Source organism: Trachemys scripta, chromosome 2 (assembly GCF_013100865.1).
Source record: "Trachemys scripta elegans isolate TJP31775 chromosome 2, CAS_Tse_1.0, whole genome shotgun sequence".
Lineage (NCBI taxonomy): Eukaryota > Metazoa > Chordata > Testudines > Emydidae > Trachemys > Trachemys scripta.
Window position 1 is genome coordinate 64602045 of NC_048299.1, and position 15949 is coordinate 64617993.

The following is a 15949-nucleotide window of genomic DNA, read 5'->3' on the forward strand; positions in this document are numbered from 1 at the left end:
ATTTAATATTTTGTCCATTTTGATTTTAATAAAAATGAAACTTGGCACAAAGATTATCAATGTAAATCAGATAGATCGTTTTTTATTTAAAGATGGGTCAAAAAGTGTAAGTTTCACTGATCGTTAAATGTGGCCTGATTTTTTCTGGCATGCTTAGCGCCCACAGGATGCACTGAAGTTAATGGAAGTGGATCTGAAATTCAGGTCCACCTTTCTCTTACAACCAGAAAAACTGTGTCCTGTTCAGCCTTTCAAGTTTAAAGAGTGGGCTCAGATAGACAAAGAGGGTAAGATAATATCTTTTATTGGACCAACTTCTGCTGGTGGAAGAGACAAGCTTTTGCGCCTCACAGAGCTCTTCTTCAGTCTGGAGAAGGAAACCAGAGTATTCAAGGTAAATACGAGGTGGGACAGATTGTTAAGTGTAAAACAATAGATGGCTAGTAGGCAGCAGAGTGTGTCACAAGTTGCTGTAGCGGGCCATAAACCCAGTGTTCCTGTTAAGTCCATGGTTTATAATGTGCAGTAGAGTTGTGAATTTAAGTTCTTAGGCTGGTCTTTTGAAGGTGTCATGCAGGTTTTCTTTGAGGACAAGGACTGGGAGAGGTCAGATATTGAGTGATCACTTTGTGAAAAGTGTTCCTTAACCGGTCACAGAGTGTCTTAGTCTTTTTTTTTTTTTTTTTTTTGGTGAGTTCATTAAAGAGCATAGTGATTGTCTGGTTTCACCCCATAGTTGTTATTGGGCCATTTGATGCAAGCCTGGGAAATTAAATTCACAACTCTGCTGACACTAAACACCATGGATTTAATAGAGACACTGGTTTTATGGCCCATTGCAACAACTTGTAACATACCCTGCTGCCTACTAACTCATCATTGTCTTACCACTGCAGAGGTGTTAACTGCCCCCTTTTTTAAATTGTCTCCTACAACATGTGAACCCCTTATGCTTAATCTATCCCACCTTGTATTTAGCTTGAACACAGTTTTTCTTCTCCAGACGTGAAGAGCTCTGTAAATCTGGAAAGCTTGTTTCTTTCAACAAAAGAAATTGTTCCAATAAAACAAAACAAAAAAATTAGCTCCCCACCTCTCTTTTCCTGAGACCAAAACAGCTACACCAATACTACAAACAAGAGTGGCCTTCAATTTTTGGTGCTCAAGTTGAGAGCTTTTGGCCTGATTTTCACAAGTATGAAAGAATCATAACTTCAGCTGAAATCCATAGGAGCTGGGAGTGTTCATCATGTTTGGGGAAAAAAAAAATTAAATACAAAGGTTTCTCAAGCTAAGCACCCAAAACATTGAGGGCACTTTTGAAAATGCTGGCCTTGTAGATTATACTTTGCACTTCATCTGCACATGCTCAGTTTCACATATGCTGATGGGAGGGCAGTGTCTGGCCAAAAAGGATCCCACCTGACTGACTGGAGGTTTTTTGGGCTTTCTGGGCTCCCTGCAGCGACAGAGATTATTCTTTTTTGAGAGGGAAGTACCTATTGTCTAATGACTGCAAGGTGGCTCAAACAAACATTCTGCGAAGGAAAACCTGCAGCTCAGAACAGCCAGGCATATAGACACATGACAGTCAGCTGGGGTAGAAATGTATAGGGACTCTGACCTGAAATTATCATGCTCCCACTTTCTCAGCTCTGGTTTGGAAAACAGCCTGTAAGAGGTAGCAAAAAGGTCCTGAATCCTAGAGATCGTTCTTTTAGGGGCACTAGGGAACAAGAATGAGGTAGCCACTCAAGAAGCTCCAGTCCAAGGAAGGAACATGCCCCTACACAACATGACACTGATCAGGATGGGGAGTTCCTCCCTAGCTGATCAGCAGTGAATGAAGCATATCCACTGAAAATAATTAACAATGGGTGTGTTGTTGCCACCCCTCCATGCCCCCATTTCCAGGCAACTTATTTCTTATTAGATGCTTATCCCTTAGGCTTGGGTTAGAATTGCCCATCCCCCACATCTGAGATGGTGCATGGTTGTTTCTCCCACTGCCACTTTACAGTGCTGCAACTTTCTCACTCAGGGGCGTGAAAAAACACTCTCCTGAGCGCTGCAAGTTTCAGCACTGTAACGTGACAGTATAGACAATGCTACAGCGCTGGTAGCTACTCCCCTCATGAAGGTGGTGTTTTGTTTTTTTTAATAGCGCTGGGAAAGCACTCTCGCAGAGCTGTGCCGCTCCTACACAGCCATGTTAAAAAGCTGCCGCAGTAGCACTTTAATGTTGCTAGTGAAGACATGCCCTTAGGACCAGGGAATGTGTGATGGACAGGTCTGAAAATGAGTAGTAGAGCAAGGGAGCTCATTTGAGGAGCATTTTATTTTTTGTTAATCTATATGGTGCTGTGGACAGGCCACTGGACTGGGACTCAGGAGACCTAGGTTCTATTCCCTGCTCTGCCAGCGATCTCTTCTGTGAACTTGAGCAGGTCATCTCCCTTGGACAAAGACCCTCTTATGTGTATGTACAGCACTTTGTCCAAGGGGGTCGCACTCTCAGTGGCTCCTAGTAAGTCCCACTGTTGTAGGAGAATATTAATTAATATCACCACCTGCATAAGCTTCCATCCCAGGATGTGGCAAGTTGAACAACCCCAGTGCAAGCTCTTACACGTGCTTTGCCTCTTTTGGTTCAGTCAGCCTACATGGCAGATAGCATCGGTAGCTTTTGACCCAACTTAAGCCCTAGGTAATCTGCAAGAGTCTGATGTTGAGTATTGGGGGAGGTTATTTATTGGAGGAGGAAGAGCAGGGGTAACGGGCAGAAGAGCTCCTTACAGGTTTTCAAGGAAGAGGTAGAAACAATCCAGATACATTAGCTCAGTAGTAACTCGTGAGCATGCTGTATGAGTGAGAAACTCAGCACAGCTCTTCCTAGCTCAGGGATCAGGGTTTGCACTTGGTGACCTGCTGCGTTACCATTAGAACACCAGGGTCCCGACTGGATTTTTGCATGCAATTTTGTGAACGACTCACACACCCAATGAACCTGGACACTAATGGTTAAGTCTGCTCTACTGTCTGGCTGCCAGTTGGCAACACAGGAGATCCTTTTCAGGATGTTTATTTTCACATCCGTCCCAAACAGATAAACTTTCAATTGCAAAATAAACCTTCCTGTGTGGCATATTAGCTCCCCATTTCATGGTTTCATATCTTAATTGTTTCAAATCTTACTGGTCTTAAAATTTAGTATCAAAATATGTTTGCTGTTGTGTAAGTATGTTGTCAGGCTAATTGGTCAGTTTTGTCTTTAAATAATAATCCAAGATGTACATTGGTGAATGAGCAAAATATTAACTGTCATTATATAGTGAACTTCATTTTGCTAGACTATAACTTCCTATCAATATGTAAGATATTATTAATTTTATTGGGTTTTATTTAGTGACAAATAAAAACTGGACAAAAATTCTTATGATAAATATTGAGATCACTGCTATGATCCATCTAATAGAGGCATCATAATTCCAGCATTTATACTACTATGAATGATTTCCCCTACAATGTATAGGATTTTTACTGTTTTCCAGTGTAACTAACAAACAGGAAAAATACGTACTGATTATTTAGGACACTTCATTTTTTGAAGTTAGGATTCAGGACATCCCCATATGGCAAACTGAGGTAGAGAATGAAAGTTACCCAAGAGGGAGTTAGTAGCACCCAGAATCACAACTCAGACATTTCTATCTTGATCACTAGACCACATCTCTCTCTCAGGTAAAATCCTAGCATATTTTGTAGTACAACAAAGAAAAATACTGCATTTAGGAAACTGTCTTCTGATTAGTTTTACAGGACACAAATATTCATCTAGGGGAGCAGCCTTACTTAGTTTAAAAAAAGAAAAAAAAAAGTGTGCTACTTCTACTTTGAACAGGCTGATTTAAAACAACTTTTTCAATGGGAATCAATGATACACATAACATGTTAGTATACTCAGTAACTTACTCAGCATAGATACTGAATATGGTTATAAGAATAACTTGGTGATTAATAGTACGTGTTGTCTTCACAGAATTATATATAAACTTTTTGAAAGAAAAACAAATGTAAAAAAAACTTCTTTAGAATGCATTAGGTTGCTTATGTGAGTTTAAATCGGAAAGCAAATTCAGAGTTAAGGCTGACCCTTTCTTTGACTTAACATTGTGCCTGTCAGTATTGCAGTTAACCTGATTTCTTAGATCACCAAATGGTCCAAGACCACTGGAGACATAGTGTCGCATGACCTTGGTTTACGGGGATAAGTTAAGAATGGAGAGCCTGCCTTAACTCTGAATTACTTGGCTTCTGGGGGGCAGGCAGGGATATTAAACCGAACTCAGATGTTATTTTAACAGTTATCTGTATTTAACTATTCTTCCACTAAAACATTACTACGTAAATAGTGACCCTCATCCTTTATCTTTAATGGTATCTATAGGGACCTTCACAGACTAAACTTCATTAATGACAACAAAAATAGACCATTAGCACAGTCTGTTCCGTTCTGGTACGGAAATTTCCCTCTCTCATGCAATGTATTACAGCAGATCAGAAGCTACCTCTGCTCCATCCTTTTCTATAAATAATTTGTTATTAATCAGGATTTTTAGTATTCATTAGCTAAAGTTTTTACAAAAATAGTCTTCATTAAATGTACTATATTCAAAATGTGTACAGCACATAGCAATCAGTGGGTGTATGATCCTGATCAGTATTATTACTCTTCAATAGTCATCAACTCAAACAGAATTCCCAGGACCCAAAGCCCTATTCAATACAATTATTTTGGTGTATGCATCGTATGTTTCCCAGAGGTATTTGTATAGTAGTGCACATTTTTGTGTGTGTGGCTATTCTAGCAGTGGTACAACTTTGAGCTAGAGCAAAATAGAACATTTCAGCATACATGCAATATTTCTTAATATTTCAACACAAAGACAGTTTTTCTTTTGCAGAGAAACCAGCGCATTCCTATGGCCCACTCCTGTACTCCCCAAAACTACCATTGATTCCGTTTGACAGTTGCTGAAAATTCAAAATTAGGTCTCCGTTGTCCAGTCTGACAGATCCTCACATGAGGAATACTTATTTGAGCAAGTGGTCCCACTGGATTTCAGAGAAGTGAGCAGCTGTTTCATTGAGTAAAGACTTAAGGATGTTGCCCTAGGACCCCAATCTTTCAAAAAGATTCATGGGGGAAGACACTTATGCCTACCTGGGAGTCACTGAAGGGACTCCATGTGGACATAAAGGTTCACAGTGGTAAAAATAATTGGAAAATGTAAAAATGTTGATGTGAAGAGAAAATTTCAGGAATGTTTTGAGGAAATTCCTCCCCATTTTTCAGCTACTTGAACCCATCTCTGTATTAAGGACCTCTGATCAGGTTCTTAATGAGGCAATACTACCTGCTCAGTGGTAGAACAGGAACCCTGGGTCTGCTCCTGCTCCAACTCCCACTGAAGTCAGTAGGACCAGAACTGGGCCCTAAATCTTCATAGTACCTATTTAAGCTGTTACATTTAATGCAGACCAATAGTTACAAAAGAAATGGACCAAATCAAATCCATGATTCATAACTGGTACCACAAAAGTTACTCTTTAGCTATGAATATATTACTAACATTAAATTACTTTAAAGTTAGAGGAAAATAAACTATTTCTGCTGTGATGTGAAGTAAAGATTTTTAACAAATAATAGAGTTTATTATATTTTTCCTAAACTTAATTTTTGGGGTGCACTGAAGTTAATGATTTGACTAGAATTTTAACATAATTGTATTGAAAAGCTTTTTTTTTTTTTTTTTTTTTTAAAATAGAGGTTGTCAGTGGGACCTTAAGAAGAAGGCACAAGGAGCAGATCTGAAAGACTGAGAAAGTAGTTTACTTGTGGAGGACGGCTAGGCGGTGTGCTTATTAGAGGTGCAGGGCCCATAGCAGAGGCTGCATTCAAGCTCCTTTCTCTTTCGTCCTGGTAAATTCGATCTCGTTCGGCTTCTGGCAGCTGCAAGAAGTTCTGCATAGCCCGAAGGTTTACCAGTAAAGACTGTGAGGCGGTTTTGGGGTCCTCTTCCTTTCGGAGGATTTCTGAGAGCAAGCCCTGTAGCAAAAAAGAATGCTGAAGAGTTAGGCTGTGCAATCTTTTGTAAAATGTGCTCTGCAAATCCTTTGCTAATCATTCCTTTTTCTTTTTCACTATGTTTAGAACATGAACAGTCAAAGGCATTCACACCGCATAGGAATATATTAATGACAATGTAGGTAGTGGAGAAGAGAGCCTCAATTGTATTCTTAATTTTATTAAGCATCTGCTTTACATACAACATAAACTGAATCTGCCTAATTGGTCTACTTCCTTTTACTGGCTTAACTTGCCATGAAATCTTTCACAGTCAGACAATTGCAAGAAGTTAAGAATAAATGAAATCCACATAGAACAGCAGCACTAGATTGTGTAGTTCTCATGCAGGGTAGACAAAGACTGCAGAGAAGCATCAGTTCAATCGGTAGTAATGGAAAACAGAAATTTCTAGAAACTCAAGCAGCACTTTGAAAATAAGTGATATTTGAAAAATTACACTGACAAAATGCGTGGTTTGGGATGGGGTGGGAAAAGAGGGTGTGTAGAAACAGAGGTTGGTGCAGAGAATGTCTGTGCGCCTTTATAGTTGCCTGACCCTTGCTTGCATCCTCCATTATTCACAAGAAGGATTAGCCAAACCCTTAATTATCTGGTGGGGTGGGGGGGGAAGAAGCAAATGTAAACCCACACCTAAAGCCCAAACCCCAAGGAATAATTTGGAGGACAAACCATGGAATTTTCTTCATTCCTACCCCACCTCTCCTGTGGGCTTTCTTGCAAGTAGTGATGATCCGGTGCACAAATTGGTAGTTTCTACTCAAGAAGTGAACTAGTATAGAATAGTTGAGTTACAGGCAGAGGTGTTATGGGGAGGGTTGGAAATTAGTCTTTTTTAAAAAAATGTTCGGAGTCAAAACACACTTTTGGCAATAATTTTCAATAATCATACTTGTCTACCTATTTACTAGATCTCTGGATGCTAGAAATATGACCCAGTGCTAAGAATGCTAGTTAGCAATGGGTCCCTCTAATTTTCCAATAATTGTTCAGAAAGGTTTAACTGCTATTTGTAGGGAAGACAAAGCCATTTTCAGCACAGTTATAGAAAGTGTATTTGAGATGTGCTGGAATATGATCTCATATGTGCTTTTTGTAGCAGTGCTGAAAGGAGTATACACAGGATAAAAAGCAATGCATTTATAACACCAGTTAATTAGCCGGGGGGCAGGAAGAGAGCCCACTGCTGACAACCACTATCAACAAGGGGTCATTTGACTGGAGAAGATGAACTAATGAAGAGATATGGATGACAAAACAGCAAGTTTTAGATTTAGGAAAGGTTTCTCGGTCTAGCTATAATCAGCGCACTTTCCCAATACAGACAACTTAAAATGGCAAAAAAAGAATGCTTTTGCTGGTATAACTTACACCAGTTCCTTGAACGAAATAAACTATAAGCTGGTATAAACTCTAGGGCTTTTGTTGGTTAGAAATGTAATTAAAAAACCACACCCCCAAATCAACATTATTATATTCACAAAAGTTGTAAATGTATACCTGGCCTTCACCATAAGCTGTGAAAACACTGAGTTGACATGAGTAGGAATTCTAATGAATTGAGAGCGAAAGTTCCAGTACACACATGAATACAGGTGACTGCACAAGGTGCATTAACAGAATTGGGAAGTACTATAGCAATATCTGTCTGCAATACGTTGCTTTAGCTGGTACTGCTAGTCCTTCACTTTTCTGAGCACTAAAATTCAGCTAAAAAAATTGTATGACAAAATATAAACAGGTAAATCCCAATGAGCATTCCGTACATCAAACCTAGCACCCTGTCTAATACTGACACTGACAGATTTACCATCCACTTATAACCAGATTTAAAGTGATTTGCCAAGATACAATTTGTAGTGTGTGCTCTCCTGATATTATACTTCAGGTTGCATGAAGACTAAATGCAGTTTTGCATGTGCAGCTTCAATCTGTCAGCCTGAAAGTCCCATTTCCCCTCCTTTAGTGGAGATGAATTTTAAGACACCACCAAGCCTCATTTTAAAGAAAAGTTTACAAGTCATCGCAAGTATAATTCATTAGTAATTGCACAAAAATGTTCAATAAATATTATCAGTGCTTTCAAAAGCTAATTATGAATTCTTTAAAATGGGAGATAAATTAAAGTGTCTGCCAATATGAACAAAAACATTGCCTGTCTGGCCCCCAGTTTGTCTCCTCTTTGAACGTAATCACTGATTCAAATAGATTTTATCAGCCTTATGGAACTTCAAAGCTCCCAGAAGAAAAATGTGATTTGCTGAAACCTCCCCAAAATATGTAGAATATCCTTGAGTGCTATCTGTCTCCATTACATTGTGTTTAAATCACATGTCCAGGTGGAAGATTATTTGCAAGCTCCACCCACAAGTTTGGATTCCTGCCAAGTAAGTTATAAGCAGACACATTTATCTATGTCGCTTAGTAGCAAGAGGAGAGCTGTCATGATAGTGTAATAGCACCTTTTTACCTTTTATTCAATAGTGATATGGATAGTGTGCTTTTTCTTAAATTACACTATGAAGAATTATATGAACACAGTGGCAATTTCGGTTATACTTAAGCAGGCAAATTTCCCTCCACCACATAATTTACAGAACTCAAATTCAATAAAACATTACATGATGGTCCATTACTGTTATCAATTTTGAATAATCCATCTTCATTCTTCATTTTACTGGAAAATAAAGTGTGCCAAAGACAAAATGAAAAAAGAAAAAAAAGCCTAGCAAGGTGATCAGTGTAAACTTCAGATTTTGTTTTAAAATGATAGTCTGCACTTTACTGCACCCAAATGTTCTTCCTTTAAAACAGTAATTGCCCAGAATTAGTATGTGCATCGTCTTAAATATCCAGAAGCTTTCACATATTTTTGGTTGTACTCTACCATTTAAAAACTAAAAGACGAACGAATGAATGGCACAATAAAAGCCGATATTTTAAACAAAATATACATGGGTTGAATGGTGGGGAGGAAGAGAGGGTATCCATCAAAAACATTCAGATATGTTCAGAAATCAAAAAAGTGTCACTTTCTGTTCAGGAAAAAATCTACATTCAGACACCGCAAAAGCAGCAACTCTTTAGGCAAAGAGCTTTGGTAGGGGAGAACAATGTGTTTTGCAGTCACCTTGGTACAACAAAACCAGAGTTTATGCAACATATGTTATGATAAAGTGTAAACAAAAAGGAAATCCAAAGTTATGGTTTGAACCATAACTAATAGCTCCTTGCTTGAAACGTACATAGTACTGATTGCTGTACTATATACATGGTTCAACGTATGCCTTAAAGCGAAATGTGTCAGGCTTGTTTATGGGAACCTAACCTTTGACTTGACCAACTTGTGTGTGTGTGGCATTGCAAACGTACTGCATTTTTTGCAATGTTTTTTAAATAAGACTATTGAAATGATTGTGCACTACTCTCCATATTTACTACTTGTGAGTGGCTCTGGGTGGACACACTTTTGAAAAGGAAAAAGCAGACATGGTGTAACGCCTGTGCAGCTACCCTATGCCATTCCTTCTCCTTGTCCCCAACATAAAGGGTATGGCCAAAGTGCACTTCAGCAACCCCTAGCTAGTGGGCAGCCCCTTATGACTGTTATAGACCGGAGACTTCTCTAAACTACTCCACCCCTGCAAGGTTCAGGGAACCACAACTGGCTGGCTCCTCTTCATCTCACCCTCCTCATCTGTGCCCAGTGAGGGATTGGAATCAGCCTATGTATTTCAATGGCGTGTTCTCACTATACATATGTGTTATCTGCATGATGCACTGAATTTAGATGAAAAAAAAGTCTGAATACAATCTATTCATTCATTTACAGCTGGTAACTGAAACATAGCTTGGTTTATTTTAGTGCAGCTATCCATGTGCATATATCTGGATAGCCACACTTGGGGTGAAATTCACACAAATCTTGGCTAAATGAACTTAGCATGGGGCACTACAAAGAGGGGCTAAAGCGATGTAATCTACCTCTCTCTCAGCCACTGGGTTGGAATGGCAACTGCTTCTTTTTCACATTCCCTTCACAGGGGTTCCTAGCAATGCAGTCACTAGAACCTTAGACTCACTGTGCACTGAAGTCCACCTTACAGGACAACTGGGAATGTTCAGCAACAGACCGGGGTGGAGGGGCGGGTTGTTCCACTCGCCTAAGGTACTTTAAATCAGGAAGGCAAATGATGTACTGCATATGCAAAGTATGCTAATTTTCACTCAGTTATAGATTTCTCAACTATTTTCTTTTTACACTTGGCCAGACATGTATTCCTAACTGAGAACTACATATGTACCAACTTTGAAGTTTGAAAAAGAAGTTGTATTTGATTATCCAAGAGAAAATTAAAAGCATCTTGTCAATTTCTGTATGTAAAAACCCCCCAACACTGTCATAAAATAACATTCAGATAGTTTAAAAAAAAAAAAAAAACCACCACCCTAGCAGATGTAATTTTACCAAATTCCTCTCTCCTATGGACTAGGACCTAGCACAAGCAGTTCTAATCTAAGAAGAATTTTTTCCTGGGGAAAAAAAAAAAAATATCCCCAGAAAAATGGAGCCAAGTGTTGACCAACCATTGTACTACAAACCAAGTAATTAAGAATTTCTTTTTTCCTAAAGCATATTTATATCAGTATCACAATGTAATACTGACAGAGTTAAAGTCTGTAAGATAAGAAGTGCTGACATTTACACCAGCACGTTTAACCAAAACTGACGCCCATCTTGAACGCCAGACTTATGCTGCATTGCTCTCAATGTAGAAGTCATTTCCTTCTTTAACTTCTATACTGAAAATCAAGTCTCTTCTCTCATCTGGGGCCATATCAGACCATTAGTTTTTACACAGTTTAACCGATTCCGGTGAAGTCTTCTGCTTAAAAAACTGATGGCATAATATGGTGCCTGGACTGTTTCAGAGAGAGGCTCAAATATACCTATGACAGTTTTTAAACATGTCACAGTTAAGCCCGGGTTAGTTTTTAACTCAATTTAGTAGCTGGATTTAAATAAACATTTTCACTTTGCACTATTGAAAAATAAAAATAAATATTACATGTACATTGTACTATATTGTATTGTACATACATTGTATTCAGAAATAACCGCTGAAAGATGTAATGCATCAAAGTTCTTCCCCTAAATCTGGTTAAAGGAGATATATTCTGAATGCACTGATTAAAAATAAATATGCTTATCTATAAAATATGGGTTTATATATACACAATGTAGACATTAAATGCAGCAGTGACCCTTAAACTTGTCTGTTTTACCCAAGATAACTAGCTAAGGCCCCAATCTTGCAAACTGTGTGTATGTGTGAAGCACCATTGACTTCAACTGGGCTTTGCAGGGGCACAAGGTAAGGCTTGCGTATCTCTCTGCAAGATTGGGGTCTAAGGTTCCCTCAGCATCTGCATTATTTCTATCTTGTTCTCTACCTTTTCCATATCCAATACCATGAATATTGTAAATACACAGGTAATGTAAAGGCAAGTATTTAATTAATTAGTGAAGGCAATTTGTAAGATTCCAAGGGCAACTACTGTTTGTTCACTGTTTGTCGGGGGGGGGGGGGGGGGAGAAGAGATTCCATCTCTCTTCATTTGACTTTTTAAAACAAGTTCACCTTGATGGTGTTTTCTCCCATTTTGGAGTATATCCTAATGAGTTTATTGGTAACAATATTCCTGGAAACAGTAAATTTTAAACAAACAAATTCCTAATTTGAGAGAGTATTTGCACTGGAATCTAATTCTAAGATTACACAAATCCAATCACAAAATAGAAATATACGGTACTATATGAGATAGGTGTTCAATCAAGATTAACCAATTCCAACTTGAATTTCAAATATCAAATACTAAGAATGCATTCGTATACAACCTACAGACTAAAAACTGTGTGAAAAAATTAATTAGCAAATTTTGGAAAAACTATTTTTGAGGGGTGGAGGTCTCAAGCTGCTCAGGCACGATTCAAACAGAGGCAAAATCTACTAAATAAATTATTCTCTGAATTATTTGCTCAGCTTTACTTGTAGGCAAGATGGCAGCCCTAGGCCATCATAACTGGAAGCTATTATTTATTTCAATAGGAAATAGTGCCAATAATCAGAAATGTTAAATACTGCAAGTGTGTTAAGTAAAAGCACAACGAAAACCCACACATGTATATTTATTCACACATCTCAACTGACATAGCCTGATCCTACTCAGATACACTAGTACCACTGAAATAAAGTGTAAAAACCCAATCCTAAAAACCTCAACCACTGGTAAGGATCTAAGGATTCATGTTTAAGAAAAACTACAACTTTATACAGAAATCACAACATACAACACAGAAGCTATATTCTATCTCAGCTAAAGGAGTTCATTTTCCTAATTCATAACGAAGGGAAATAGTGCATTGATATAAACCTAGTATTAGTGAATTTAAAGTGTAATGTCTTTTTCCTTCTTAAATTATACAAGAAGGAAAGTTAAATCAAAAAAACGTTTTAAGAAATGTACTTTACTCAGAGCATAATTGTTAAATTACACACTGGTCAGATACCTTCCCACTAAGTTTTAAATTTTCATAATTCCAAGCCATTTTTTTCATACTTAATATTAAGGATCATTTTACCTTAAGTTAAAAATTATACTTTTTTATTTTTTCTTATGCTTATTAGCTATATTGGCATTTCTTTCATAGTGTGTCTTCATTACATTTCATGTGGCATGCCATTAAGTTAAAATCCTATAGAAGAATAAGTTATAGCAGCATTAGCTTCTAAATCAAGTGTCAAAAGCTAACACATTAGTGTTGTATCAGCTTTGCTAGAGCTAAAGGTTTTACTGCATTTGACAGCTGCAGTATACACTTTGGTCTGTACACTGGTACTCAGAAAAAATAATGTTTTAATATGAAATTTAATTTTAAAAAGTAGACATCTGGAAAGAGTGGGAGATCAAAAAGCCAAATTGATATATAATAAAAAAATTATATCTTTTAGTCGAGGTGTGTTTAAAATTTTGGTAGTAGTCACAGAACAAATCTTAGCAGGAAAAGAAAATAGTAACAGCCAGTTGGGTGCTTTGGAGGCTAAGTATAGCTAATGATAAAACAGAGTGAGAATACATTCGGGATATGGAGCAGCACAGTCTGCGCTGTGTTGCGGTTAGTTTGTTCAGCATACACATACACATGATGCGAGACAGAGACAGCGTTAATTGCACAGCTGCATCTTTACAACATAGAAAGGGATTCGGTGAGTGGCTTTGAACTTGGCTCTGGGTAGAGCCGCTAGGTTTCTCTTCTTTTGGAAATTACTACACATCCAAGAATAGCAACTAGAACGAGAGAGGAACAATTAAAGCTGTTTAAGAACGGTGAGAATTTCCACACACCGTGGACAGGGCCGGCTCCAGGCACCAGCGAATGAAGCAGGTGCTTGGGGTGGCCAATGGAAAGGGGCGGCACGTCCTGGTCTTTGGCGACGAGTCCCTCGTCCCTCTTGGAGTGAAGGACCTGCAAGAGCTGCTGCCGAAGTGCTGCCGATCGCAGCTTTACCTTTTTTTTTTCCCCTTCCGCTTCGCTGCTTGGGGCGGCAAAAAAGCTAGAGCCGGCCCTGACTGTGGATAACTTAAGGTTTATCTACCATGTCAACTTAGACACAGATGTACTAGCACAAGCCAGTACTGATGGCTCCTTCATAGGAGGAAAGTGGGGAGGAAATGAGTAAGGTGAGAGATGGAAATTGTGGCAAATACTGAAAAGAACAGATTCTTGCATTAAAAACAAAAACAAAAGTCTGACCTGAGTTCTGTTAAAAGCCACCCGTGCAAATACTGCCTGTGAAATTCCTGCTCGTTTCAATTCATCACGCACCCACTGGTAGATTTCGGAAGACACCTCTGTGTTGGTTGAGACCTGCGGCTCCAACGGCTTGTTCATGGATCTACTGACAGGAGGAGGGTGGTTCAAGTACTGTTGGTTTAAGGACTGCTGGGCTAGAAGTCTGTTCACTGCATACTGCTGGTTCAGCAACTGGGCCATTACCAGCTGCTGATTTACCAACTGAGGGCTAATAGGAGTTGATACAAGTCCAGGGTGCAGGTTTGGGAGTGGGGTCCGAACGGATGGCTGACTGCTATGAGAAAGCTGAACAGGGGATGGAGGCTGTTCAGCTGTGTTCCCTGGGACTGGTTGCTGACCAAAGTTGACATGGTTGGCACCTTGTTGGGATAGTTCAGAAAGACTATCCATTTCAACTAGAATGGAAAAGAAACATTTAGTTAGACAAAATACCTGTACAGATGAACTGAAAATAGTAAAACACTCTTTAGAAGAAGGCCGCTTAATTTAGATTCTGGCTTACTGTATTGTAAATCCCACAAGAAGTTTCATAGCAACACCATTCCTGTGTAATCTTACATTTCTGGCCTTCCAAGGATGGTACAGTGCATTAAAAAGAAGAACGAACACACACACGGCACATACAGACAGTAGGACCTAGGATGGGCTAGTGGGGATTCAGTAAAAACCTGTCTCATCTGGTCTAAGTATGGCAAGGGAGGAGTCTTTCCTGAAGGTAAGGACAAGGGGAATGCAGCAGCCACCAAATGGGATAGCTCAGTGGTTTGAGTATTGGCCTGCTAAACCCAGGGTTGTGAGTTCAATCCTTGAGGGGGCCACTTAGGGATCTGGGGCAAAATCAGTACTTGGTCCTGCCTAGTGAAGGCAGGGGACTGGGCTTTTGATTACCTTTCAGAGTCCCTTCCAGCTCTAGGAGATAGGATATCTCCATTTATTTATTTAAATTAAAAAACAACAACAAAAGCCATGTTTGCAGTCAGTTTGCACAGTCATATGGGTCTAAAGCAGGAGGGGGTGGGGGAACCTATGGCCTGCGGGCTGGATGCGGCCAGTTGCTTAATTTCAACCGGCTCATCCCGCCGCAGTGGGAAGCCCTGAGCCTTTGTGCCCGGCCCCCCGGGGCGGTTGAGTTGAACATTTTATATTTCTCGCTCTAAAAAAACCTGTAAATTAAGTTGCTTTTTACTTGTGTGTGGCCTGCAATTGATTTTTTTCTGGGGCTCAATGGCCCATGATAGGAAAAAAAGGTTCCCCACCCCTGGTCTAATGCACTGTCAATAACCAAGGGCCCAAAATCAGGAAGCAAAAACTAGACAGAGCAAAGAGCTGGAGCACAGAAGAGGGAATGGTGAGCAGTGCTACCCAGCTCTACAGGGATTCAGGGAGGCCCCTCAGTAAGCATGAGTGTGCACAACTCTGGGTGCAGACGTGCAAAGCCTAGTAGTGGCTGTTGCTGGGGAGCAACCTTACTCTGGCATATAGACCCACTGGCTGCTTGTGTTGCACCCATGAACTTTAACTCCTGCAGAACCTTCCCTACTATATCTACAGTTCCCAGATGGGATGGAGAAGGGCATACACACTAGACATCCCTGTACCCTGCTAATTCCTCATTGCTGTATCAATCCTATCACCTGTTAGAAACTAGAATAATTTATGTTAAATTTTGCTGTTGGACCGTATTGGTGTGCAGGACCAGGAGTGGACAAAGGCAACCTTTACCTTGTTTACTCTTGAGCTACTCTTCAGCCAAGCTCAAGGATCTGGATGTGAGAGAGACTGGGGTAGGGAAGGAGGACAGGCTGCTTTATCTTATAGCCTCCCATGCATCATTGTTTCAGTGGCTTGAAGCACAGCTAAACTTTTTTTTTTTTTTTTACTGGCACCTTTCCCAGACACTCCCTCTGACTAATCACACCTTTTAT

General features: G+C 39.5%; 1 protein-coding gene across 6 annotated transcripts in view; it reads right to left on the reverse strand.

The window, feature by feature from the left end:
* Positions 1–15949, reverse strand: part of SATB1 (SATB homeobox 1) — a 104051-nt gene that overhangs the window by 36093 nt on the left and 52009 nt on the right. For all 6 annotated transcript variants that reach the window (XM_034760750.1, XM_034760753.1, XM_034760752.1 and 3 more), the window contains exons 7-8: positions 13965–14419; positions 5897–6109 (exon numbers count right to left, since the gene is read on the reverse strand). In XM_034760750.1, coding sequence (XP_034616641.1) covers positions 5897–6109; positions 13965–14419 — 668 coding nt within the window. The remainder of the gene's footprint in view (positions 1–5896; positions 6110–13964; positions 14420–15949) is intronic.